This window comes from Pituophis catenifer, unplaced genomic scaffold, assembly GCF_029215685.1.
Source record: "Pituophis catenifer annectens isolate HBS135680 unplaced genomic scaffold, rPitCat1.0.hap2 SCAF_1, whole genome shotgun sequence".
Lineage (NCBI taxonomy): Eukaryota > Metazoa > Chordata > Lepidosauria > Squamata > Colubridae > Pituophis > Pituophis catenifer.
Window position 1 is genome coordinate 243504354 of NW_027256881.1, and position 26812 is coordinate 243531165.

The window sequence follows — 26812 nt, forward strand, 5'->3', positions numbered from 1 at the left end:
TCATCCAATTTTGAGAAGAGAAATGTCTTCAAAGAAAAATCAGAAAGTCCAGTTGCCTCTTGAAAAAGTACCTTTGGGACAACCATGACCTGGGCGACTGAGAATCTCCATAGACATACAAGCTCATCTTTCCTATCTGATCTATCTTGAAAGGCTTACTTCAATCTTGCAAGTCTGAAATTAAATCTCTCTCCCATCTCCTTTACAGCCAAGAGACTAGGAACGTTTTCTTCTCAGAAATTAGCCCCCTTGAAATTTCAATGTTTCCACTTCTAAGGAATTTGATATACTTAAAAACAGTTTATTGATTAAGTTGTTTGCCTTGCCCAAAGTTTTTTTTTTTTAATATTTTAAAACTGCACCATCTGTGTGGAGAGTTCTCAATTCCAACATAGGAACAGAAGTCCTTTGTAAGTTTTTCTTTTTAGGACTGAAAATACAAAAACTTGCTTCTAGCCCTGTCACATAGCATTTGGGAATAGTCTTGTTTGGAGAAAGGAAGTATCAGCTGAGTTTCAGGTTAGAATGTATATTTAATGTTTTTTCCCTACAAAACATAGGCGATAAAAGTGCATTCCAGAATCTAAATTCATCCCTGCAGTTTCTGGAAATTCTTATCACATGAAAATATGTTCTTGGAAAGAATTTCCTCAACTTTGTGCCACGATTATTCCCGGCAGAGAAGAATCCTTGTCATAAAGCCACATAGCAAGATATATATTCCAATAAGTTCTTGGAAAGAATTTCAGAGGGCAGAGTATCTGTATCCCCAGGGTGTGATTATCTCAATAAATAGTAGTCCAATTAGGAGATCATCTGCCCTAATACAACGCTGAGATGCAATCCGGAGATTATAGTACTTCTGCCTGTGAAACAAATGGAGAGAACCAGCCTCACCCTCTGCAAAACCTACTAATTGGCACACAAAACAAAGCACTCAATATGCTGCCTCAGTCTGCATGATTATAGAAGAAAGCTGTTCTATCATATCAAAGAGGCTGTTGGAGATTTGGAGGCTCACACTTTCGCTGTTCAGGGATGAGAAGCCTTCCCTCTGCACGAATTCATGCCAATGTTTACAAAAATTTGGAACCAGCTGTAAGATACACAGAAGACAATAAACATTATTAGCTTGTGCAAAGATACATTTCACAAAAAAAAAAAAAAAGGTGATTAGGGATGAGACTGACTCTCTAGTCTAGGAGAATTGCAAAAAGAAAATTGAAATGGTTTCACTGACGTGGCTTTCCTGCTTAGAAATGGGCTCAGAAAAAGAAAAAAAGAGGTCACTTTTCCCAATTAGCTACAGATTAACGTTAGATATTCTGGGATTAAGGAGAAAGAATGGAGAGTCCAAGAATGCAAGACAACAGTTTACATGCTCCAGAATGAATGAGTACATAAATAAAGTTGAATAATCTCTCCTTCCACGAAGGACAAATACAGAAATGAGTGATGCACAACTGAACAAAAAATGTTCATCAGCAAGCGTGATTGGAAGAACAGGGAAGGTATCCTTACGTAGTTGTATCTCCCACTCACTCCGGCAGCAAGGCCTAAAAGTTCTTATCTAGTCCTGTAAGGTGGCAGGAATTAAGGAAGAGACCAAGGAGCACATTCCTGCTTTGCAAATGCCACTCTATAGATGAAGATGCTCAAGGTGGCTTATTGCTGTGAAGGGGCAGAAATATCCACAGGGCAGCAGCAGCTTTGACCTTCTAGTATGGGCTAAACAAGCTGGCATCCACCCAGTAATTGAGACCTTGCAGAGGGCGGAAACTTGTGGAAAGGAATAAAGGGATTAAGAGACTAGCTTTATTTTCCTAAGCAGAATCCAGTGGCTTTAGAGAAACCCAGGTTATACGTAACTGGTCCTGCTGTATCAACAAAGAACACACCGGAGGAAAGATTTCAAAGGGCTCCCTATTCAAAGGATTTTTAGGGAAAAAAAAACAGGAACAGGAGAGAGAGTGAGGTTTGATGTATGAAAATTGAGAGTCACCTGAAAATACAGACAACCTGACATTTTAATATGTTGGGTTACTGACACTGATTTATTTCTATTTGACATCTGAGGAACTGAAACCCTCATGGCAAGATTTCCCTTCTTTACCTGGTATACCTTCTGCCCCTGGAGCAATCTTGCAAATCCAACTGGAAGGTAACTGTGCCATACTCTATAGTCTGTAAGGCTTGATGTTCAAATCCAGACATGCAGCTGTAGCAAGCTCAGATCTGAATGAAGCTGAACTTTCTGGCTGAAGAAATCTGGTCTGGAGGGGATTGTATTTGTGATCTTGCACCCTCCAAAACAGCTTTTGGAGACACAGTCTCAAATGCTGCACAGTTTTAGTTCTTAGGGCTCATCCACACAACCACTTGGCTATGCTTTCCTTCTATCCAGGCATCAGGAGGAAATCATGCTGGGGTGGCAACAGACTGAAGTCCACTACTGTGATCCCTTTGAAATCACCTTGAACAATCTTCAGTAAGTTTCCTGACACCGATATCCTTACCTCCACCAAGATCAGTTTGGACTTCTTGGGTTTGGCAGCAGTAAACCGCTGTCCAAAGCACAGATAAATGGTATAGTCAGGAGACGAGCGTCTTTGACCATCACGGAACTCGACTAGTTCTATTAAAGAGAAAAGTCATAGCTATTTAAGCCAATAGATGGATTCATAAACAGAAAAACAGGGCAAATAAATACAATAAAATCTAAGGTTATTTTGTGTCAGTAAGAAGAAACCTAGAATCGATTGATCATCACTAACCCATTAACCAAGCCTTCCAGAAAGTGATTACAAGTTATTGGAACCTTCTGACCTCTCTCTCAAGATGCCACCATAAAATCTCCTGGTCCAATCCATAATTCAAGCCTTTCTCCCAGATATAAACAAACTATTAGCAGAACAGGAAAGAATGCAAAGAAACAGTTTCCCCATATAATACCTCTATACCAATGGATAACAGCTATGCAAATATCAACTTAAAGGCATTGTTTAAGCCAAAACCAGCTAATTCATTATACTTTAGCATGTTGCATGAAGCCAGATACCTTTTATTTAGAATGCCTAAAAGACGTCCATTTTCTTGAACTATAAGATGATAATTAGGGTCAGACCAAGTACATGTCATATAAAATTCTCAAGTTCAATTGCTGTCATCTACAACAGGAGTGTAAAACTCAAGACCTGGGGCCCAGATCCAGCCCATGGGGTGCTTAGATCTGGCCCGTGGGACCACCCTGGAAACAGCGAAGGACTTTGCCCGTGATACCTATGCCAGCGAAAACAGAGCTTGGGAGGTTTGTGGATGGCCCTCCCAAGCTCCGTTTTCACTGGCAGAGAGTTGCAGGAGGCTGTTGCAGCCGAAAATGGAGCTCGGGGCCCCATTTTCACTGGCAAAGCGCTCGGGCTGCCACAGGTGCCCCCGATATGAGTGACGTTGAGTTGGCTACACCCACTCTGGCCACGTCCACCCCAGCTCCCCGAGGTCAAACACAACCCTGATGCAGCCTTTAATGAAATCAAGTTTGACACCCCTGATCTACAAATTAGGCATGAAAAAAAAATGCCTGAACGAAATCCTGAAGAGCTTTTGCCAAACTACGTTGAGTATTCTTGCATAGCTGCACTTTTGCTGCCCCTGCCTGAGTCCAGTTGCATCATGATCACTGGAGTAAAGCTTCTTCCAATCATCTCCCTCCTGCTGCTATTATAACTGCTACAGTTCTTGCCTGAAAATGCAAGCCAGTGCAGTCCTTGAGAAGAAGCTGTATGGCACTTTTGGCTTCTATCCTTAGAGGCCTTCACTAAGTCTTATAATACAACAGTTTTTAATTACCTAAAAACAGTGATAGATAGCTGTAACAATATTAAACAGAAGATGGCAGGGAAAGATTTCACAATTAGTCCTTGATTTAAAAGCACAAACGGGACTGGAATTTCTGTCACTAAGCAATGCAATTGTTAACAGTGAGATTTTCCAAACTTTTTTGCTGCAATCACTAGGCAAATCTAACTTTGCCCTTTGACTTGGAAGCCCCCAGGGAAGGTCACCAATAGCAATCATGTGGCCCCAGGATGCTGCAACTGTCAGTCGCCAAGCGCCCAAATTTTGTGACATGTTGCAAGTCATAAATTCAAGAACCAGTTGTAAGATAATTTTTTCAGTGCCACTGTAACTTTAATCATTAAACAAATGGCTGTAAGAGGGGGACTGCCTGCAATTACCTTTTAATTATTTCAACCCAGATGTCACAGTGTCTGATCTGAACACTCAAGGCTGCACACAGCCCTTTCAATAAATAAGACTCATTGCCTCATTTCTAGATCCTCACCTCGATAGAACTGTTCATAGTTGAAGATTTCAGTTTCAACATTCCTTTGCAGTAATTTACAAGGAGGGTCCTGAGGATTGTCCAGCTCCTTGGAGAATGCATGGAAGACCTTACACATGCCAAGTCGCTTGGCCCAGATCCTCCCGTTTTTCTGATATAATAATAAACTTGCAGCATTTAAGACAGTCAAGGTATGCTGAACTCGCTTCTGATCCGTCAGCACTTCTGGATTTGGAAACCGTATGACCTGTGCATTGTGTGGTTGGTGGCAGTTCTCCTGGTTGTAGGTGAACATGCAGCTGTTTACTTCTGCTTCGTACTGCATCTTGTTATGATAGTAGATAGAGACCTTTATGTTAAATGTGGCAGTTTCTGCAAGAGACAAGAGAACACAGTGTAGTAAAAGCAGACTCAGTATCCTTTTGTCTGCAAAGAGTTGCATGCTGGCTAAGCGTTAGCAGAAAACAAAGACGACAGAAAAAGGGGTCTGGGAAGGAACTACTCCCTACTTTCCAATTAAAAGGTATATTTTTTGTTAGCTATTGCTGCTCAGATATTTTTATTAGTTGCCTTCATGAGCCCATAGAAAATTCTTTCACTAGCCTAGAGCAGGAATCCCCAACCCGTTCTGTGGACCTGTACCAGTCCGTGGCATGCCAAAAACCTGTCCATACAAACAAGCAAAGCCCCCTCCACGATGTAGGCAGCACACAAAACCACACCCCTCCAGTCCGTGGAAAAACCTCACTCCACCGAACAGGTCCCTGGTGCCCAAAACGTTGAGGGCCACTGACCTAGAAGGTCCTGAGAAGGAACATTATTGATGGCTGGTTCATCTGTTGGGAGAGTAGCTGAAGGTACAAATACACTCTGTTCCATCATAACTTCCTGGTTTGCTATAAGTGGATAGTCATTCCTCATTTCAATATTTCTCATTCCATTATTCTGAGGCTCTTCATTCAGATAAATGTTATCAACGAAACAGCTAGTATCGCAGACAGCTTCTTCTAAGACGGAGGAGAAAGAACAATTATTCTCAAATCAAAAGTCACAAGTATTATATTTTAGCCATGGAGCCATTTTTACATGTGTCTACTTCTTGCTCAAAGAACACAAAAACCTTTATTTTATTGGGGGAATACCAGGGAGGCATGTCAAGATCAGAGAGAGTTTGGGGGAAAGGAAGCTAAACAATTGAGGCATTGGCTGGAAGTTAAAAGTCCTACAATGGCAACATGGGTTAGATACCTCTAGCAGCTGATGCATATGGACTGTGTACTGTTCATTTTTATCCAGTACAATGTTGGCTGATAAATCTAAGATGGACTGTGCAAGTGACTCTAATTAGAATTTATAAATCATTGGGCAAGACTGATAGAAGACTGGCTGAAGTGTTTGAAGTCCAACCAGTATAATGTAAACAGATCCATAGTGGTCAATAGGTAAGAAGATCCAGGAGCTGGGGTAAAGGAAATACACACATTATAAACACATATATGTTAGGAATATATCATATTGTATACAGATCTGCCTACAATGGTTTTGGCAATAAATGCAAATGTTTGGTAGTTTTATCTTTGACCATATCAAGCTATCAAATCAAGAGGTGGGAAAATGCCTGCTCAGAATACAAAGAAGTCATGAAGCTGGTGAAAAGTGAAACGACTTGTAAATCCTTATAAGGCTTGGTTTAGCCAAACCACTTACTTTGGTCTTAATGAATAAAATAAGAGAAAATTGTGTGATATTGCCTTATCCTTATCACATTTTGAACACATTTCTCTGTGTCTCCAGTGACAACGGCCATTCTCTGTATTGCCTTATTGAAGAATTCACTAACAATGTTCCTCTGCTGCCCTTTGTTTGTATTTTTCTCTTACTAGTTTCCTGGTTCCCCAAGAAGGATAAGTTTCCTCTCCAAGTATGAAGTGTTTAATGGGGAATCAGAAAACAGCCAAGTAAGCTCCCACTTTCTCCTCAAGAAGCGATTAGTTTGCAAAGTCTGGGCAAATGGATTAGGAAGAGGGGAACTAACTTTTGATAGTGTCAATAGGAATTTAAGCCACTACAGTGATCCAATTTAAGGAAAGTTTTGGCCTCCATTTGGGCTGAATTCATCTAAGTACGCTGCAGAATACTTTACTCACCCAACTGATTAAACTGATTTGCACCAGGAAAGTTTTGTTGAGCATGCGATATTGGAAAAGCAACAGTTGACTGGGAAATCTCATTTGTTGGGTTTGCAGGTAGCCAGTGGAGTCCTTCTTGGTAACAGTTACTTGCCACAGGTTCAACCACTACTCCATTCCCTATGGGTAAGCAGCCATTTTGGGTGACCTGAAGGGCTTCACAGGAAGTTGTTTGCTCATACAAAATAGTATTTCCTGGTGTATTTAGAAAAATAAAACAAGGTAATCAGCAGAAAGAACCTACAACCTTTATAAGATAGGAAAAAAGATGATAAAAAGAGCTTTGTAGGTAGCCCCTCTAAATATACGTTTTCCAGCCACTGGTCTTCTCCATAAGACTCCCTTTGTTTCTTTTGGATACAAACTTAGCATAAAGGCATTACATGCCTAATTTAATGGAGTCAAAAAGACAGCCCAGAACTCAAGAGTTTAAATGATTGGCCCAAGAAACATTTCAGCGAGTGAGCAAACAAACAGGAATTATTAAAGGACATGGGAGTGTTTACTATACAGGAAAAATATGATACAAGTCTTCGACATCTAAAGATTAATATATGGAAGAGGCAGGACTTATTTTCTGTTGTTGCAGAGTGTTGGACTAGAACTAACAGGTAAAATTAGAAGAAATGTGGTTCAAGCTAAACATCAGGAGGAATTTCCTAACTGAACTGTCAGCCACTAGAATAGGTTGCTACATGACTGGATGAGTTCTCCTGCACAACAGGTCTTCATCCAAACTCCAGAGGCTGGAGAGACACCTGTCAGAAATACTCTACTGCATCCTGTACTAAGCAGGAAGATGGACTAAATAAATCCCAAGATCCCTTCCACTTCCATAATTTTGTGATTTGTTGTTTAAAGTCCATGTTTAGACTTACCAATATGATTACTGGAATCTGTAGGTACTGTTGGGGCCCATGAGACATGCTGCATTTCAGTCAGATTCAGTTGGGACTGCTGAATAATCCACTGGAGTGTATCATCATTGGTCTGGCAAAAACTGCCTGCTGCATTCTCATTTGGCACTGCAGAACCTATACACACATTATTATCCATCATTAACAAGATTTTTTCAATGGCATGTATGGGATAAACTCACTTAGCTTCCTGACTTGATCAACATTAAATGTAAAATTCAACATCCATTATTCAGTTTCTCAGAGAATCTCTGCAATCTACACCATTGAATTGCAATAGTTGTTAACTATGTGCATGTGGGCATTAACAAAGGGGAAGCCAATGGAAAATAAGCATGATCAATTATGCATTTGGGTAGAAGAAGCCCAGGGTCAGAGCACTTCATCCCAATCAGTCCCTGATTGTCTCTAGACATTGGGTAGGAGAGCTCCTGTATCTCCTGCCTGGCCCTGGGTGGAGATACATAATTGGATATTATCAGCATAATATCTGCTTACTCCAAATAGAAGGACCTTAGCCAGGTGTTTCATGTACATATTTTAAAAAATATAAGGGAGATATGTGAATCCTATGGATCCCCTGTGGACAACATCCAGGAACTCAATTGATCACCCCTCTTACAGCTGATTAAACCTGAAACTGGGTAGGAAGTAACACTGGTGCAGAATAATGCCCTCAATTCCCCCACATTGCAGGGAGCTCAAAAGAACACCATAATTCATGGTAATGAATGCTTCTAAGAAACTAAATGGGACTAGGAGGGATGCATTCGGGCCATCCAGGTGCAAATAAAAATCAACCACCAGAGTGATCAGTGCAGCTTCAGTCCTACAACCCTGAATCTGAAATCTGACCCAAAAGGGAATTTTATCTAAATTTGTTCTGTCCAAGATTACTTTGCAGCTGCATCTATACCCTTTCTCAAAAAATTTTGCTAACAAATGATCCAATGTAGCTGGACCGATATAGCCTCTTCTGGAGTTATGAATAAAGTACATTAATCAGGTTCTCATCTTGGCCAAATAGTGTTCAGTATGACAATAGATTAAACCTAAAAAGTATACTACAAATTCCACTCTCCCTTTCATTTACACACCAATAATTCAGTCATGCAGCAATAGGCATTATTAGACACAATTGGCAGCCCAAATTCCTAATTTTAAAAACTGGTCTAAGTTTTAATAATTAAAAAAATGGGATATGGTTTTACCATTTCATAGGCATAAAGTCACCTGCAACTGTGGTTCCAGTTAAAGCATGGTAGTGAAAACGGGCATTTATACTTGTCATTATCAAACATGTTTCATCCCAGCCTAGTAAGACAATCCAAGCCTCTACCCCAACCAACTTTTATAGCAATAAATGAGCACCAACAACTTTACCTAGCATTCCATTTTCCAGTGTCAAAGTTTGAAAAGCAGCATCAATTTCCAGCTGTGAACCAGGTGAAATGTTTTGTTGTGAATACTGAAAAATACCATGTGAAAATGTTCATTATATGCTGATCAATTATATGTTGATTATATTCTTGATAGTACTACTTAAAGCTTACCCCATGACATTGGCACATTTTTCAGGAATCCATTCACTCTCAATTTAAAGCAGCACAAAAGCTACCTCAGGCCTTCCAAATGTCTTATATGCATATTATGCAGGAAGGACCCAAGAGTCATTGCTGTAAAAGCCACAGACTTAAAAGTATGTAGTTCATATCTCCCATTTAAATCTATATGAATCAGATCGTTCACTTCTACTAGGCAGGAAACGGCTATGTATTTTCTCCCATGAACAAGTAAAAGGGAGAGCAAAAGCAGTATAGGTCCTCCTTGAAAATGAAGATTTAAAGCTGAACAGCCCCTTTAAGACTGAGGATGAGTCAGCAGGGTTATTGCCTTTTAAGAAGCTGCCTATATAAGGGAGGCCATTAGAGGGCGTCATTCTCTCTCCTTGTGTATCATACTCCTCGTGTATCTCTCTCCTCATGTTCTATCTCCATGTATTTTCTCTCCGTGTATGCTTCCTGTTATAGTTGAAGATTGATTGATTGCCTGGCCTTGCTTAGCATGTGTATGTATACTGTATATAACCTGTAGATAAACCACTGTTTGTGAAACCTCTGTGTCCTGTATTTTGCTCCTGGGTTGTCTCAAAATAGCAGTCACACTGTGCACACTCTGACAGTTATGAATTCATTCAGTGATTTTTCCATACAATTCACTATCAGTGTTGACTAATTCCAAAACTTTTCAGTGTTTGCAGTGACTCCTTTGCCTTTTCAAATCCAGTTATTGCAGCAAGTGCTATAGATCTGTACCTGGTGTAGCTGTGTAGATTGGTGCAGAGCTGGACATTCTTCACTGTATGGACTGAAATGCAATGCTTCAGCTTCATTGTCACTCCCATTACCTTAAAAGGGGGATAACAGCAAAAATATTGTTATTGAGATATTTCGAAATTTGTTTTACTTGTTAAGAATTAAATTCGAATACTTGCTTCTCCAGCATAAGCTATACTGAGTCACGAGTAATACCACCTAGCAGTCTATGTACTAGTAATAGATTGGGCTTCTATCTCTGACTTTTATTCAGTTTGGGTAATTTGTTACTGTTTTTTGAGTCAAGAAAGCATGTTGTACAATTGTAATTTCTCTCCTGCAGTTGGATTCACATCAGCAGAACTATTCTGCCAATATGCTAATTGTTTAAGCTTGGTTTTTAAAAGCTGATATCCAAATTGCACATTACTATGCGTATTTGAAAATGCCATACTCCCCCTCAGGAGGATCACCTCCAAGCTCATTTATTTGAGTTCCACAATCCTGACACATCACAGCTCCCATCACTGGGACAAGAGGAATCTTTGTGTGACAAAGAAAAGCAAGCTATGAAGTTGGTTTACTCTCTTGGTTCATTCCAGTCCCAATCATACCATCTTAATTCACATTTACTAAACAGAAATGTACTTATTGCACATTGCCTAATTGGGAATCCTTGTTCAAAAATCCAATGCTGTAGCACTGCAAATTTTTATATATGAAAGGGTTCTAGAAATTCAAAGTACTTTAAGATGCAGTTGCTGGTCTGTGATGTATACAGACATTATTATCACAACTAAATTCCCAAAGATAAGGCTTGGCAAAGTTATCTTGGAATAATACAGGTAATCCTCAAGGTACAACAGATCATTTCATGACTGTTCAAAGTTACAATAAACCCCCCAAAAGCCATGTACGACCATGATTCAAAGATAAGAATTTGACAAAAATTATCAGATCGTTAGCACTTACGAATGACTGGGCAGCTTCTAATTTTGTAGAGACACTGCAGCATGCTCACCTACCTCTCCTCCCCCATCCTTGCCTTGCTGAGTCTCAAAGGCATTGGGCCTGCTTCCCCGCACCCCGCCCCCCCGGTTACACCCCCTCACACGTTTACCTTCCAGAGATCTGCAGAATTCAATATTATGGGCAATTAATTATTATTATTGAAATATTTCACAAGAAGAGTCCTCCACTCCTCTGCTCGCAACAAAATACCTTATGCTACCAGACTTGAAATTTTGGGCTTAGAAAATTTAGAACTACACTGCCTTCGGTATGACCTAAGCATAGCTCATAAAATCATCTGCTACAATGTCCTATCTGTCAATGACTACTTCAGCTTAAACCACAATACACAAGCACACAATAGATACAAACTTAAAGTCAACCGCTCCAAACTCGATTGCAGAAAATATGACTTCAGCAACAGAGTGGTCAATGCCTGGAATGCACTACCTGACTCTGTGGTTTCATCCCAAAACCCCCAAAATTTTAACCTTAGACTGGCTACTGTTGACCTCATCCCATTCCTAAGAGGTCTATAAGGGGCGTGCATAAGAGCACCAGTGTGCCTACCGTCCCTGTCCTAATATCCCTTTAATTGTATTCATTTTATGTATTCAATTCGTGTTTATACTTATGTATATTATCTAATACCTACTCAACAAATAATTTATTTTTTTTTATTTGATTTATATGCCGTCCTTCTCCGGAGACTCAGGGCGGCTTACAATGCGCTAAGCAATAGCCTTCATACTTTTGTATATTTATACAAAGTCAGCTTATTGCCCCCACAACTGGGTCCTCAATTTACCTACCTTAGAAAGGATGGAAGGCTGAGTCAACCTTGAGCCTGGCGAAATTCGAACCTGCAGTAATTGCAGGCAGCTGGTCTTAATAACAGGGTGCTTTAGACCACTGTACTACCAAGGCTCTTAAATTAAATAAATAAAATAAAATAAAAAATAATTCTTACTGGGCCCATCTTTGAAACCTGACCTGGAAGGCAAAGCTGCTCTTCTCCTTCCCTCTGCATTGCTCTTTTAACACTTAACCCTTCCTTGTTCACCATCTCCCTGTACCATGCTCCTGTTTCTCCCCCTTCCTTTTAACCTTTTTCACCAGGAAATACAGAAACTGTGAAGCACAAACTGTGGCTCATTATCCTATTTTGAGTTAAAGAGGACATGCAGAAAGGCAGAAGATGAGGGAAATGCTGCTTTGCCAAGGTCAGTTTGCAAATATCTGGTCTACAGGCCCAGTAAGAACAGACCATAATACTGAATTCTTTAGAAGTTTTAACTAGAAATATTAGGCAAAATGAAGAGATAAAAGGGATGAAAATTAAAAAAGAATATAAATTGTAAGCTTTTGCCGATGACTTAGTATTCATTTTAGAAGAACCTGAAATAACAGGGCCCAAATTATTAGAACAAATAGACAGTTATGGAAAGTTGTCTGGCCTAAAAATAAACAAAGAAAAAATGAAAATATTGGTGAAAAATATTACAGAAAAACAAAGAAGAGAGTAAAAGAGAAATTAGATATACAAGTTGTGAAAAAAGTTAAATATTTAGGAGTATACTTAATGTCGAGATGTGCAGCGATAAAAGAGGATAACTATTATAAATTAAAAGAACAAATTGAGAAAGACTTGGAGAAATGGAAAAACCTTCAACTGTCATTTATGGGAAAGATAGCAATAACAAAGATGAACATATTGCCAAGATTATTATTTTTATTTCAGACAGTACCGATAAAAATTGAAAAGACCTATTTTCAACATCTTAATAAGATAATAAGGAAATTTATATGGCAAGGGAAAAAAGCAAGAATAAGCATATAAATGTTACAAGATACGAGACTACGTGGAGAATTTGGACTGCCGAATTGGGAATTATATTACCAGGCAGCAGCATTGACTTGGATGAAGGAATAGGTTGCATTAAGAAATATAAGATTATTAACTTCAGAAGGACATGATTTACAATTGGGATGGCATGCATCTTTATGGTATGGTAGAAGTAAGATACATACATACTTTCATAGACATTATATAAGAAACACATTGCTATTGATATGGGAGAAGGTTAGAGACAAATATTATGTGAAAATACCAATATGTTTATCAACAATGGAAGCTTTAATACATCCAAATATTTTTAATTTCAGAAACATTGTTAGATACAAGGTGTTATTAACAGATAAGGGGGAACTGAAGGGGAAACCAGAACTGGAAGAACAGGGGATTGAGATAGATTGGTATATGTATATGTAAATGTAAACAAGATATGAAAAAGATGCTAAACTATATGGTTTTTATTTAGAAAAGACAGAGTTGGATAGGATACTCACAGGAACAGAGGACAAAGTAATTTTAAAAATTTATAATTTTTTGCTTGGCATTGAGCTAGAGGAAGAACAAGTAAAGGAAATGATAGCTTGGGCAAAGAATTTTGGATATTCAATGGATCTAGATAAGTGGCAACAGTTATGGGAAAGGAACTACAAATTAATAATGTCCACTGCATATAAAGAAAATCAATATAAAATGTTTTATAGATGGCATATGCCTCCTGAGAAACTGGCAAAAATGTTTAAAGATAAATCAGCTAAATGTTGGAAATGTCACCAGTTACCAGGATCTTATTATCATATGTGGTGGACATGCCCAGAAGCTAAAAACTATTGGAATAAAATTAAGACATGGTTAGAAGAAATGACACAACAACATATTGATTTAAACCGGAGCTGTTCCTATTGGGTATCCTCCCAGAGAAAATTAGTAAAGAAAATATTTATTTGGTTATACATGTAATAACAGCTGCAAGGATTGTTTGCACAAAACTGGAAAGCAGAGAAAATACCTCTGGAAGGAGAAGTAATTAAAAAAAAATTAGACTGTGCAGAAATGAATAGATTAACTTTGATAATTAAAGAGAGGATTCAGAATATTTTAAGATATGGGATCAATTTTACCATTGATTAGAAAAGAGATATAGCAGGGGTGAAATCTAAAATTTGTTACTACCAGTTCTGTGGCATGGCTTGGGGGGGGGGGGGTAATATGACTGGGTGGGTGTGGCCAAGTTTTTTTTTTTAACTTTTTAAAGCATTTTTTCTACAATCTTAAGAGGTTGCAGAAAAAAATGCTTTTAGAAGCCTCTGGCAATCAGGCAACTCAGCTGGGATTGCCAGAGGCTTTTAAAGGCTTTTTTTTTTTCTACAACCTCTTCGGCCTCTTCGGAAAAAATGCTTTTAAAAGCCTCTGACAATCCCAACTGAGCCGCGCGATCATCAGAGGCTTTTTTTTTTAGTTTTAAAAGCATTTTTTCAGCCGAAGAGGTTGTAGAAAAAATGCTTTTAAAAGTAAAAAAATCAGCCTCTGATGATCGCACAGCTCAGCTGGGCATGGGGGGTGGGCCCGCAGGGATTTTTGCTCTGAACTACCCACCACCATTGCTACCAGATCAGGCGATCCAGTCCGAACGGGAACATTTCACCCCTGAGATATAGATGAGCAAAATAATAGTTATGTAACAAAATGGCATAATTAGATTATGGTATTTTTGGAGAAATGTTGTAATAGATTAAGTGAAAATGAAGACAGAAGAAACAACAAAAAGACAAAGTCATGGAGAAAACACCAAGATGTCACATGGAAGGAATGACTGATGTATTAAATGTTTGTTTATGTATAAAATAAAATAAAAATTTCAAAAAAAAAAAAAACTGAATTCTCCAGATCTCTGGAAGGTAACCAAGGGATTGTGAGGGGTGGAGATGGCTGTGGGAACCCCAAGGAAAGGAAGCAGAGCATGGGGGCATCTCAGGAGGTGGGGGAGACCCTGGGCAAGCATCCGAGGCACCCATGCATATTTAACAACCCCTGCATCCACCCCTATATTATTTAACATGTGCATTGGGGTGATCCAGATGAGGGCTCTTTCACTTAACGAGTTTCAATTAACGTCCTCCCACCTTACAACCAAAATGGGTACGCTCAATTATTGTCGTAAATCGAGGATTACCTGAATGGATATACTCCATTTATTTTTAAATGATATCCTTTCAAAACTTCAGACTTTTAACTTTTCTCATTATTTCTTATTCACAGGAAATTGCATCCCTCTCTATCTCTAGGCTAAAAATATAATACAAGAACTCTTACTTGTACCAGAAGAGGGATTAGCTGTTGATTCAGTTTTTGGTTTTAGGGGGATGATTCTGTATTTGTGAAAGTCAGGTTCATTTGACACCAGTTCCTCAAATCTCTTTGTACTGTTCATGGCACAGCGGAAGTTGATTTTCCATTTACTAGGAGCTGATTTATCTTCATTATATTTCTTGCTATAGATAGCCCATGCCTTTTCATATGAAAACACAAAACATAAAGAGATTGAAATGTAAACACAAAAGATACCTCTACATTCAATAAAAAGTCAGACCCCACTGTGTCCAATTCCTGATCCAATTAATCAGGAATAGGGTAATCAGAATCTAATAAAAAAGCAAATACCCCAAAACTTGATAAAAGGTAAAGGTGTACTGAACAGGCAACTAGAGATATTTCATTGTGTAGTTTTTCATGCAAGATGGATAAAAATTGATTTTTTTAAAAAAAAAATCAGATTTAAATTTTTTTAAAAAATTGGGTTGTTTTATTTAAATTTGATTTTTTAAATTTAAATTTGATTTTTTTATTTTTATCAAATTTATTTTAATAAAATACTTTTGGAGTAAAAATCTATCTAAAGATAGTTTTTTATTTAAGATACATTAACAATTTAGTTTATTCGGCATGAAATGAAGCTTAGTTATATAGCATGAGACTATATATTCTGCAATATTGGGACTGTTGGTGAGTAAACAGAGGGTCAGAGGAGGAGCCGCTGCGGGACAGAGATGACAGTTGCTCTTTAAAAATTATGATTTAAATCGAGTTGATTTAAACCAAGTGATTTTTACTAGTGATTTAAATCATGATTTAAATTGACTTGATTTAAATCAGGGTCGATTTGATTTAAATTGATTTGATTTAAATCACAATTTAAATCATGATTTAAATCACTAGTAAAAAGGCTTGATTTAAATCAACTCGATTTAAATCATAATTTTTAAAGAGCAACTGTCATCTCTGCTACTCCTTTGACCCACTGTTGACTCACCGATAGTCCCAGTGTTGCAGAATATACAGCCTCATGCTACATAACTAAGCTCCATTTCATGCTGAATAAACTAAATTATTTATGTATCTTAAATAGAAAACTATTTTACGATAGATTTTTACTCCAAAATTTTTTATTAAAATAAATTCAATAAAAATCAAAAAAATCCGATTTAAATTTAAAAAATCTGTTTTTTTGATTTTTTTAAAAAAATCATTGATTTTTATCCACCCTGATTTAAATCAAATCCACCATAAACAGAAATATATATCATTTCTTACAACAGAGGAAAAATGGGTGAGGAGGAAATTTTTATTTGGTTTGTTTTTATTGGGCTATTAATTCTGATTTTTATGTTTGAAACAGGAAAAGCTGAAATTTAGAACTTGGTTTGAACATTTAATAATTGTAGTTATAGAACTGGCTTGTAATAATTATAGGTAATGTAAAAAGTTGAGGTTTATTAATGTATTAATATTTTACTGTGTTGAAAAGAAATGGAAATCAGACTCTCTTTTCTTTTTTATCCTGCACTCCTAGTTTTTAATCTTTATTTGCATTGTATTTTATGTTAACCTTAATAAAACTTCATTTAAATAAAAGTAATCACATACACCAAGAAAGATATCTGCTACTCAGAATGGGAGCAAAGTTTCCACTAATGCCGATCTCTACCCATTATAAATAAGGTGTTTCCTTATGGGCAGTTTCTGAATAAAATTACAATGAAAACAAAGATTAAAATACTTTTTTACTCAGAGATGGTTTTCATTAAACTATCAGATATTACTACTACTACCCTTTCTCCTTTATCAAAAATAAAAAGGAAGAAATATGCACCAACAATGGAAAATCTGGAAGAGCGACCTACAATGGAAGTGTCACTTTAGGACCCCCTATAACCAAGGGTGAAATCTACTTACCTTCCTTACTGGTTCGGAAGTGCACACGCTGTGCACGTGCTCGCTTTGCTCGTGTGCGCACCTCACATGTGTGCGCAGACCTGCACACGCGCAAAACCTTCTGTGCATGTGCAGAAGGTAAAAAAACACATTACTTCCTGGTTAAAACCAGGAAGTAATGACACCTGGGCGGGTGGGCGGAGCCTTGCTCCACCATCGCTACCGGATCGCTGAACCACTGGCCAAGATTGCTACTGGACTGGGCAATCCGGCCCGATCCGGGAGCATTTCATCCCTGCCCACAATCTTAAAATTGTGTAATAAAAAGCTCCCTTTTTATTCTAGCTTCCAACAGAAATTTCCCTTAATTTCCAGGTCAGGTTTCTCACAAAAAAACCTTTGGAATCCATAACATTATCTACATCTAAAAGTTTTTAAAGTAATCTGTCACATAAATAGAACCATGAGTTGCTACCCATTCTAGGGATATGGAGTAAAATGGATTCTTCAAGCTTTCAGAAAAACTGCTGTTAGTTTGTTTCAGCATCAAGGAGTAGGCTTAATCTGCGAAAGCTTACATCATGATCTACTTAAAATATTAGAAGCTTGCAATGGTTACAGAAGATAATACGTCATTTGGCAGGGCAAACACATACATATAATCATTTTGAACAGAAAATGTTCATACCCTGAAAATCTCATTATCATGTGCCACAAGATTCTTCTTTGAATTATGCTTCCAACGGATACGAAAAGTTGTGTGGTTCTCGTCTGTCCAGTCCAACAAACCCTTGTATCTTCCACTGTTGATCTGTTCAATCAACCAATCAAAAAACCCAACTTTTTTCGGATTCCTGAGTGAACAAATAGAAGAACTTTAATCATTGAAAATTATAGCCCAGACTCAACCACAAGAAAAATGACTAAGTCCACAGGCAGGATTATCTCCAAAATCTCTCATTGCAGACTTCAGACAAAATAATAAAACCTCTGATTAAGAAAAAGAAGTGCAGTTTTCATAATAGAATTTTCAAATAAAGAAGCCAGAATCAAATCTTTCTTCCCTGAACTTTACAAAAATGCATTTTTTTTTCATGGTATAGCCTGATTGGATCATTCCTTTCCATTTTAGGTGAATCTGAGTCATAATATACAGTATAGTAACTGTGTCTAATTTAGTACTTTTTCTCCCTCAAATCAACATGTGATGATGCAACGGACAACATCCCTTCTTCTCTTGGTAACAATTCAAATATGGTTTGTCACTACTCTGGAATGTTTTTCAACTTTCTTATCTAGTCTGGACTTTCCTGGTGTTTTCCCATTCACATACAGTACTAAACAGGCCTACTTTTGTTAAACTTTTTCAGGATCAGCTGAGTTCTGCTACCTTCACTTGATCCTTAATCCGAGGTTAAAAAATGTCAACAGAGAAACATGGCAGGCAATAGTTTTTATATGTTGTGCTTATTTTGAACTTGTACTTGAACTTGTTTACCTTGTGGACGTTAATTTGCCTGTTCTGGAACATTTAACTATTGCTTGACTGCAGTAAGAGAGTGAATTTGCAGACAAAAGAACAACAAATCATTAATTTGACACAATAGAGTTGTGCAATTGTGAGAGGGATGTTCGCTGAGCAACTGTCAACAATTAGGAAGAACCTGTGTTTTTTCCTGAGGTAGTCTGGCTGATACTCTACTATCCTAAGGAGAGATATATTTGATTTAAGGGGGTGTTGTATCCATTATATATAATCACTCTCTCCCCTTCAAAGCCAAATAGCTATAGAGCTATAATACATACCCAGCAATGAAATGAGATTTAGATAGATGGAAAATAATTATTTTTTATATGAGTAACTCCTTCAGAAATAACACGGGCAGTAACTCAGTGTCTTCCTAATGATTAGTAACTTTACTACACTAATGATTAATAAGTAACATATACTACACTATTACATCAGTGCAGAATTGTGGCTGTTGTAAATCCCCCACCCTTTACAGTATAATTCTCATTGTTTAGTCCTCTTTTTGATCTGAAACCCAACATTTCCAGCTGCTACACAGAAGCACAAGGTGCTGTATGGAGATTGTAGTGACACAAGCTACTTGCGATTATACAGTCTTCCCCAATCTAGTGTCATTACTAGATTACAACACCCACTAACTACCTGACAGAAAACTAATACCATTATTTCAGTGGGAAGTCAGTGGAAACTGTAGTCAAATATAAATGGAAAGTACTGGGTTAGCCAAGGTTGTAATAATGTGTATGACTCTCCGATTCATCTAAAATAGAACAGACACAATCAACTGTATCTGTAGGGGGAGGGCAAAATATTAAATATACATCCCAGCACAAGTAATGTGAGTTGCAACCAACCCAGGAGTGTAAATGCAAAATATCAGAGTGTATTAGATGCTATGCTGAAGTATTAAGCTGGGTCACAAGTTTATGGTATATTGTGTTCATTTTCTGCCAGCATCGTAAAGTCAGCATAGAATTGTAAAAACTATTATTTTGTTTTTTGTTATTTTATTTATAGGGCTTGATGTGCAACATTGGAATTCTAAGCAGATTTACAGGGAAGAAAATGCTATTGAATTTACTTCCAAATGCTTGAATAAAGAAGTCCCAATCTCTTCTTCCTTTGCTGCTTTCCCCCCCTCCCTCTCAATGTAATTTAGGTCAAAAGCTCTTATTTGCAGAAAAGAGAAGCACTTGGCTTCATTATCAGATTTATCATACTATTCACTAGCTGAAAAGCAAAGTGTATGAATAAAAGTAAGGATACCCAAGCCTACTTTTCCTCTGCAGACACATACATTTTTATTATTGTTGTTCTACAATTTTAGCTCAGAAGCACTCACCCCTTATTTGCTGGTGTTGCCATTGTGTAGCTGTCAAGTGTAATATGAAATAAGTTTCTATTTCTTATACTGAATAACTTATGGATTAATGGAAGAACCCTCCAAGGAGAACCTGTTCCAAAACAACAACCAGATGATGTAACCCATGTTAATTACAGGCTTATGAACTTTTATTACATGTCTTCATAGCCAAGTAGGCTTCAAATTCAGCTCCCACATCACGTTCTAAACTTTTATAATATTCTTGGCAGTTTTAGAAATACAGAAGTCAATCATTTCAGACCAGAATTCAGCAATAAATGTTTGTCATATTATCATGGTAGGTAAAGGTAAAGTTTCTCTACACATATGTGCTAGTCGTTCCCGACTCTGGGGGGTGGTGCTCATCTCTGTTTCAAAGCTAAAGAGCCAGTGCTGTCCGAAGATGTCTCCAGGGTCATGTGGCTGGCATGACTAAATGCCAAAGGCGCACGGAACGCTGTTACCTTCCCACCAATGGTTGTCCCTATTTTTCTACTTGCATTTTTTACGTGCTTTCAAACTGCTAGGTTGGCAGAGGCTGGGACAAGTAACGGGAGCTTACCCTGTTACGCGGCACTAGGGATTCGAACCGCTGAACTGCCGACCTTTTGATCGACAAGCTCAGCGTCTTAGCAACTGAGCTACCGCATCCCTAGGATGGTAACCCATTCAAAATAAGCCAACAAAACTGCAAAATCAACCGATTAATTAGCAATAACGATTAATTAATAACTAAGCAATATGAAATACCAAGAAGAGATTGCAATGTTTAGCTGTAAAGGCAAGATGCTACAAAATTGGGCTTTTCCCAGAGAAAGATTGTCTCTGGGTTTACATCCCTCTAATCTCATGTAAGTAGAGCACTCTAAGCATTCTCCCCATTGGTGCACATGTACGTGAAATAAATTGTCATGAGGTAGCTCCTGATACTGCTATATAATAATCCTCCTGTGGTGGTTTTGTGCTTTTATCGAGCCTTGATGCACCCTGATGCACCTTTAATTGGGTTTTGGCTTTTAATGAATTTCTGTTTTCATTTTGTTCACTCCCCAGAGTGCCCAGAATGGAGATACGGCAGACATATTCATTGGATAGATAAATAAAACCAGGCATATATCATACTGTAATAGTTAGCTCAGTGAACTTATCACTATGGCAGATTGAACTCCTTCAGTTATCACATTCCTCCCAGAAAGTGCTCAATTTCAACAAGTACACCATAGCTTGGGCCACACTCCCTGAAGAAAAGCCACTATGCACCTGCTCCAGATGGAATAGGGAAATTAAACTCGCCGTCCTTGCCAGTAGTGGTGACAATTCCTACCTTCTCCAACCATTCAGCCATTTTGAGTCTAACATATTCCATCCTTTACACCTCAAATGATTATCATCCCTGAGCCCAAATATTCCCACCGCACACAATGTATATCAATACATGCTTCAAATACTTTTCAAAAACTGAGATTTTTTTTTTAATTTGATTTATATGCCGCCTTTCTCTGAAGACTCAGGGCGGCTTACAATGTGCTCAGCAATAGCCTTCATCCTTTTGTATATTTATACAAAGTCAGCTTATTGCCCCCACAACTGGGTCCTCAATTTACCTACCTTAGAAAGGATGGAAGGCTGAGTCAACCTTGAGCCTTGGCGAGATTCAAACCCTGCAGTAATTGCAGGTAGCTGGTCTTAATAACCAGCTTAATAACAGGGTGCCTTAAACCCCTGTACTACCAAGGCTCTTATTTTGCTGTACTTAAGGGCACATCAGCCAAAACATGTGTCCCTTTAGTTGAATAGATCTGCCTGACCACCAAAGTAATAGTTGCTGGGTGTTCTCTTTCAGATTTTCTGAGGTGGGGATAGTATGTGATAAGGATTCAAACATCTCATCAAAAAAATCTCTGCCCTTTAAACTGTGAAATGTTAATTAGGACAATTTCACACTATTTTTAGATGTTGACTGTTTTGATTATATTGCAAGTTTGATTTTCTCAAACTGAAAGTTGATTTCAAAGGAACTGCAGGAGGGAAGAATATAAATATTTAAAGCAATGAATGAACAAAACTTGCCTCAGATGAAAATTCCTGTTTGGTATGATAGAAGCCCATAGTGAAAAGATGTTTTTAATCTTTATGTAACAGACCCACAAGAGCTATTAATAAAAAGATTTTGCAACTCCTCACAATATTTCTAAATCATTACCCACACCTACTTTATCATTTTACTGTATTCCACAACAAATGTGTGCACTAATGTTCAGCTGGTTATATTGTGCACTTGAAAATGACAACAGCAGGTCTTTTGCACTAAGACAATTGTGTGGCACTTAAGGGCTGTCACAGTTAGTTAAGGAAACTTCACCATCACAGGTGTGATATACAAGGGGTACACTTTTGAAAAACCTTAATTGTGTGTTACAGAAAATCTGAAAGAAATTTTGAAGAACAAACAGTTCTGCTTCACCTGCCACCCCTTCTAGTCCAGATCAGAGTTGTTGTATCACTCACCTGTGACTTGGTGGGGATCAAAAGCTAAGCTGACCAGGAAGTCAGCAGAGGTTTGCACTGTGTACCCCACAGAAGTGGTCAGCAGCTAGTTGGGCTCCTTTGAATTTAGCCATACAAAATACTTGTATAAAGTTGGGAACAGGTTTTGCAGCTACAGGTCTATCCATCTGTCACAATCTGCTTATTCCTCTCTCCCTTCCTATGCTGTTATCTGTTAAGGAGAGTGATCATCTTCCAACTGCTGATGTTTAGGGGAAGGGGAGAAAAATAAAATTAGGAAACCACCAATCTTTTTTTTTTATCAATCTGTGCTACACTTGTCAAAACAGTGAATACAGACATCATCTCCAGCATAAGTATCTTGTCTTTTTATGTACACTGAGAGCATATGCACCAAAGACAAATTCCTTGTGTGTCCAATCACACTTGGCCAATAAAGAATTCAATTAATTCAATTCAATTCAATTAATTCTATTCTATATTATAATGGTGCCAAAACACACATGGTGCTTGAAGCCAGGGGACTGTGAGTCCTAGTCCATCCCTGAACATACAAAACTGGCTGGGTGACTTTGGGCCCGTCACATTCTCCCTCAGCCCAACCCACCATTCAGAGTCATATAATACATAACCTCATTTGCATGATGTCATCATATTTCATCATCTCCTTCCCTCAACATCCAAAACTACAGAAAGAGATCAAAGGTTGACAATGAAAGCAGAAAATTTTACCTCGTGCTCCTAGACAATCTGTGCCCTGTTGGATTACCGTTTCAAAAGTATTTCCTTACCTAAATAGAGAAACAGAATGATTACTGGCAAGCAAAAGAGCAGTGAGAGCAGGAGTAACTTCCTCACCGATTTCCTGGTAGAGAGCATTGGAAATGACAATCATATGATCACAGCTGGCTGCAACAGCAATGAAGTGGCCACAACTGCCAAATTTTAACCCCACAGTAGTCATAGGTCCTGGATTTTGGATGCATTCTGTAAATTAGGCCATCTGCAGTTAGCCCATCTGAAGTATGTCAATTCAAAAACTGTTGCCATATGATGCACCCTTGCAGTGCATCATATAGCAACAATTGAAACAACCAATTGAAAGTTACAGACACAAGTGTTTAGTAGCACAGAGATAGCTTTCCATCAGCTCAAATGCTACTGAAAATAAATTTAGCAGCAAACAAAGGCTCCAAAATTCTGTTTCCCCCCCCTATACTGGTTGCCAACTTGCTTAATACCCCATTCATATGCACATTAAGAGATAACATTAAGCAGGTCTCCTACCAGCAAGCAAGAATTTTTGTTGCATACAATCTGCAGAACTATATAAAGCAATATACTGCAGGATTCTCTCTCACCATATAGTCCTTTGCTATCACCACTTGCATCTAAATTCTTCCCAGGTGCTGAGGGAACTGCAAACAGGGGAAAATGACTACTTCAGCTTCAACCACAACAATACACCAGCAAGTAATAGATACAAACTCAAGGTAAACCGTTCCAAACTCGATTGCAGAAAATATGACTTCAGTAACAGAGTGGTCAATGCCTGGAATGCACTACCTGATTCTGTAGTTTCTTCCCCAAACCCCCAAAACTTTAACCTTAAGCTGTCTACTGTTGACCTCACCCCATTCCTAAGAGGTCTGTAAGGGGTGTGCATAAGTGCAGCAGCGTGCCTACCGTCCCTATCCTAATATTCCTTTTTACTTACTCTTTTCATGTATTCAAATTATGTTTATACTGTTACCTGTTATATATGCTTGACAAATAAACTTATGATTATAATTATGAATCTACTGAGTAACCATTGCTCCTGGAACCACCGACGAGCAAATCGCACCCAGTACTTCCTGACCACAGACCGGTCAAATCTCTACACCTGCGACCTAGGATAGTGGGGGGGGAAGGGGGCGTGTTGGGTCAGGTGCACAAAGATGTTGCCTCCGCGTTGTACTCTTTTCGGCTCATATTTGTAAATGCATTTTCAGGAAACTTAAAAAAATAATAATTTAAATTAAAATTGAAAAAATGTCACAATTGGATGCCGTTATCAGAAAAGCAGCCGCAAAACTTCTTGCTCCGGCAAGACACAGAAAAGGTGAAAATAGCCGCCTAGAAGAAGAAAGTGGTTTGGTGTTTTTTTTTTCCCTTCCTCATCTGCGTGGAAGCATCTACGGCTCAGCTAATCCGCTCCCTTCTACGAGTTAAAGCCACTGCATAAAAAGGACAAATCATTACCTTTTTTTTCACTAGCGGAGATCTTCTATGTCGCAACAGAGGAGAATGCAGAAATAACAAACAAACTCCAGCCCGCTGCATGATGTTTATAGTACGAATCGGAGGGCAAGTTCATTGGCCAATGACAGCCAATCAGCGAGAACCACCTCCGAATGGGCAGTCTCCTGGCGGGCGGGCGAGGGCGGGGGGAAGCATGTCTTTCGCTCGCCTCCATCGCTGCCAAGAGGCACTGCGCAGTCGCGAGGAGAAAGTCGGGCTCGCCTTCGGCTCTGGTCTGTGGTGTTCCTGTAAACCACGTGACCTTCGTGAAACTTTAAGTTTCCTTTCCCATCTTGAGTGCTCACGCCCGGTCTAGGGTGATCCCGCTAAATGATCGCCCTCGGCTTTCCAAGAAGCTAAGCTTTCATTCGCCAGCTGGGTTTCCTCTGGAAAAGAAGTATATGCATATTTTTTTTCCGGGAAGCGAAACTGCAGTTAGAATTGCTTTTTTTAAAACGGTGTGCATAAGAAGAGAAAGTTAGAGGCTTTCCAGGTGTTTGACCTTCCCCAAACGAGTGCCCTGCAACTGTGTTAGATTACAGGTCGTCTTTCCACTTACAACAGTTCGTTTAGTGACCGTTCAAAGTGAGGACACTAAAAAAAGTGATTTATGATCGTTTTTCACACTTATATCCCTTACAGCATCCCCATGGTCACATGATCAGCATTCAGATGCTTGACAACTGGTTCACCTTTACGATGATTGCGGTGTCCTGGGGTCACACGATTATCTTTTTGAGACTGACAAGCAAAGTCAATGGGGAAGCTAGATTCACTTAACAACTTGTTCCTAACAACTGCGGTGATTCACTTAACAACCATTGTAAGGAAGATTGTAAAATGGGGCAAAACTCCGTTAACAAATGTCTTGCTTAACAATAGAAATTTGGGGCTCAGTGGTGGTCGTAAGTCGAGGGCTACCTGTACAACCTCTATCGTATTGAGTCAGGATGTCCAGAGAGTGATAGGAACTGTATTGAGACAATCAAGATCTGTAGAAAACTGGAATGCTTATGGATTTAATGCTGAAAGGATTTCAAATTTAGTCGAGTTCATTATTGAATAGGCCAAGCTTTGACGTGTCTGAGAGATTTGTTCATTTGAAAAATGTATAGACCGTAAATAAAATAAATAAAAACAAATCAAATCCATTTCAGCATGCATTTCTTCTTTAGGATAATTTACTCCATCCATGCTAGCTTTCTATAATCAGATGAAGGCTTCTCTGCAGAACGATGTCCTAGAGGGGAGGAGGCATCAAAAAAGCTTAAGATGGCAATTGAGACCATGCAAGCAAATCCCTATCCCACTCGTGTTAGTATCATATGCATATACAAAGGTGTGAAGCTTGAATTTGCATGGTTGCAACCTCCATCTTGACTTTTTAAAATGCCCCGACCCGCAAAAGCTACTTTTTCAGCACTTCCTATTTTAAATGCACCTGTTCTGTGCTCGTGCTGATGTAGTTAAGAAAATTCTGTCAAAACAGTTCAGCAACAACTTACAAGGGATTCAGTACATATTTAAATATATATCTTTGTATATGTAGATGTTATGCATGTTCAAGTGTGCATTGCATATATACTTATAAAATATACACACATATAAAGTTATGTGAAATTAATATCAAAAAGCACATAAATTGTGGCAAAATAACCAGCTTAAAATTATTTCTTAATGATTGTTGTGTTTCTTTCCAATATGTCTATGTTTTGTTATAGGTCTCTTGGCAACTCTTGCCAAGCAGCAGAAAGATTTTTTAATTGCTATTTCATTACTTTTCCTGGGCCCCACTTTTCCTTGTGCTTAAAAAAAAAGTAGCAGTGATTGTGTGGTGCGCCATTTTACTGTAAAATCAAGTGACTGGAAAAACTGGAGAGAGGGAGGGAGGGAGAGAGAAAGAGAGAGAGAGAGAGTCCTCCTGATAGTGAAGGAGTTTTCTGCAAAATATTTTTTAAAAATAGAATTGTACTTTGATAAGAATGAAGACAATGAATACCCGATGCCAGTTTTGCAAATAAAGTGATATTTTTATGATATGCAGAACCAACATGTTTAAAGATTTAGGAAGTTATTCATGCAAGTTAGTTTTCTGCAATACAGGTAGCCCTTGACTTACAACAGTTCATTTAGTGACCGTTGGAAGTTACAACAGCACTGAAAAAGAATGATTTATGACCATTTTTCACACAACCGTTGCAGTATCCCCATGGTCATGTGATCAAAATTCAGACATTTGGCAACTGACTCCTATTTATGACGGTTGCAGTGTCCTGGGAGTCATGTGAT

The 26812-nt window shown here is 38.4% G+C and overlaps 1 protein-coding gene and 1 long non-coding RNA gene across 4 annotated transcripts; both read right to left on the reverse strand.

The window, feature by feature from the left end:
• Positions 1-389: 389 nt before the first annotated feature.
• On the reverse strand, positions 390-19817 carry IRF7 (interferon regulatory factor 7). Of its 3 annotated transcripts, none has more exons than XM_070932673.1 (11): positions 19712-19817; positions 17527-17692; positions 14940-15135; positions 9764-9855; positions 8832-8916; positions 7410-7565; positions 6490-6726; positions 5137-5346; positions 4343-4714; positions 2517-2635; positions 390-1096 (listed from the first exon to the last, which is right to left on the reverse strand). In XM_070932673.1, exons 1-11 carry the CDS (start codon positions 19732-19734, stop codon positions 938-940), a joined length of 1815 nt encoding a protein of 604 aa, XP_070788774.1. In that variant the 5' UTR covers positions 19735-19817; the 3' UTR covers positions 390-937. The 3 variants fall into 3 exon arrangements, 2 of the variants coding, with proteins under 2 accessions (XP_070788774.1, XP_070788765.1); XM_070932664.1 differs by having other exon boundaries at positions 5137-5349; XR_011599755.1 differs by having other exon boundaries at positions 1008-1096; positions 2114-2635; positions 5137-5349.
• A 3155-nt stretch (positions 19818-22972) lies between these two features.
• Positions 22973-24549, reverse strand: LOC139308820 (uncharacterized). The gene is made up of 3 exons (XR_011599756.1): positions 24485-24549; positions 23602-23658; positions 22973-23031 (listed from the first exon to the last, which is right to left on the reverse strand). It is a non-coding gene; the product is annotated as an uncharacterized lncRNA (long non-coding RNA).
• Between the last annotated feature and the right edge of the window lie 2263 nt (positions 24550-26812).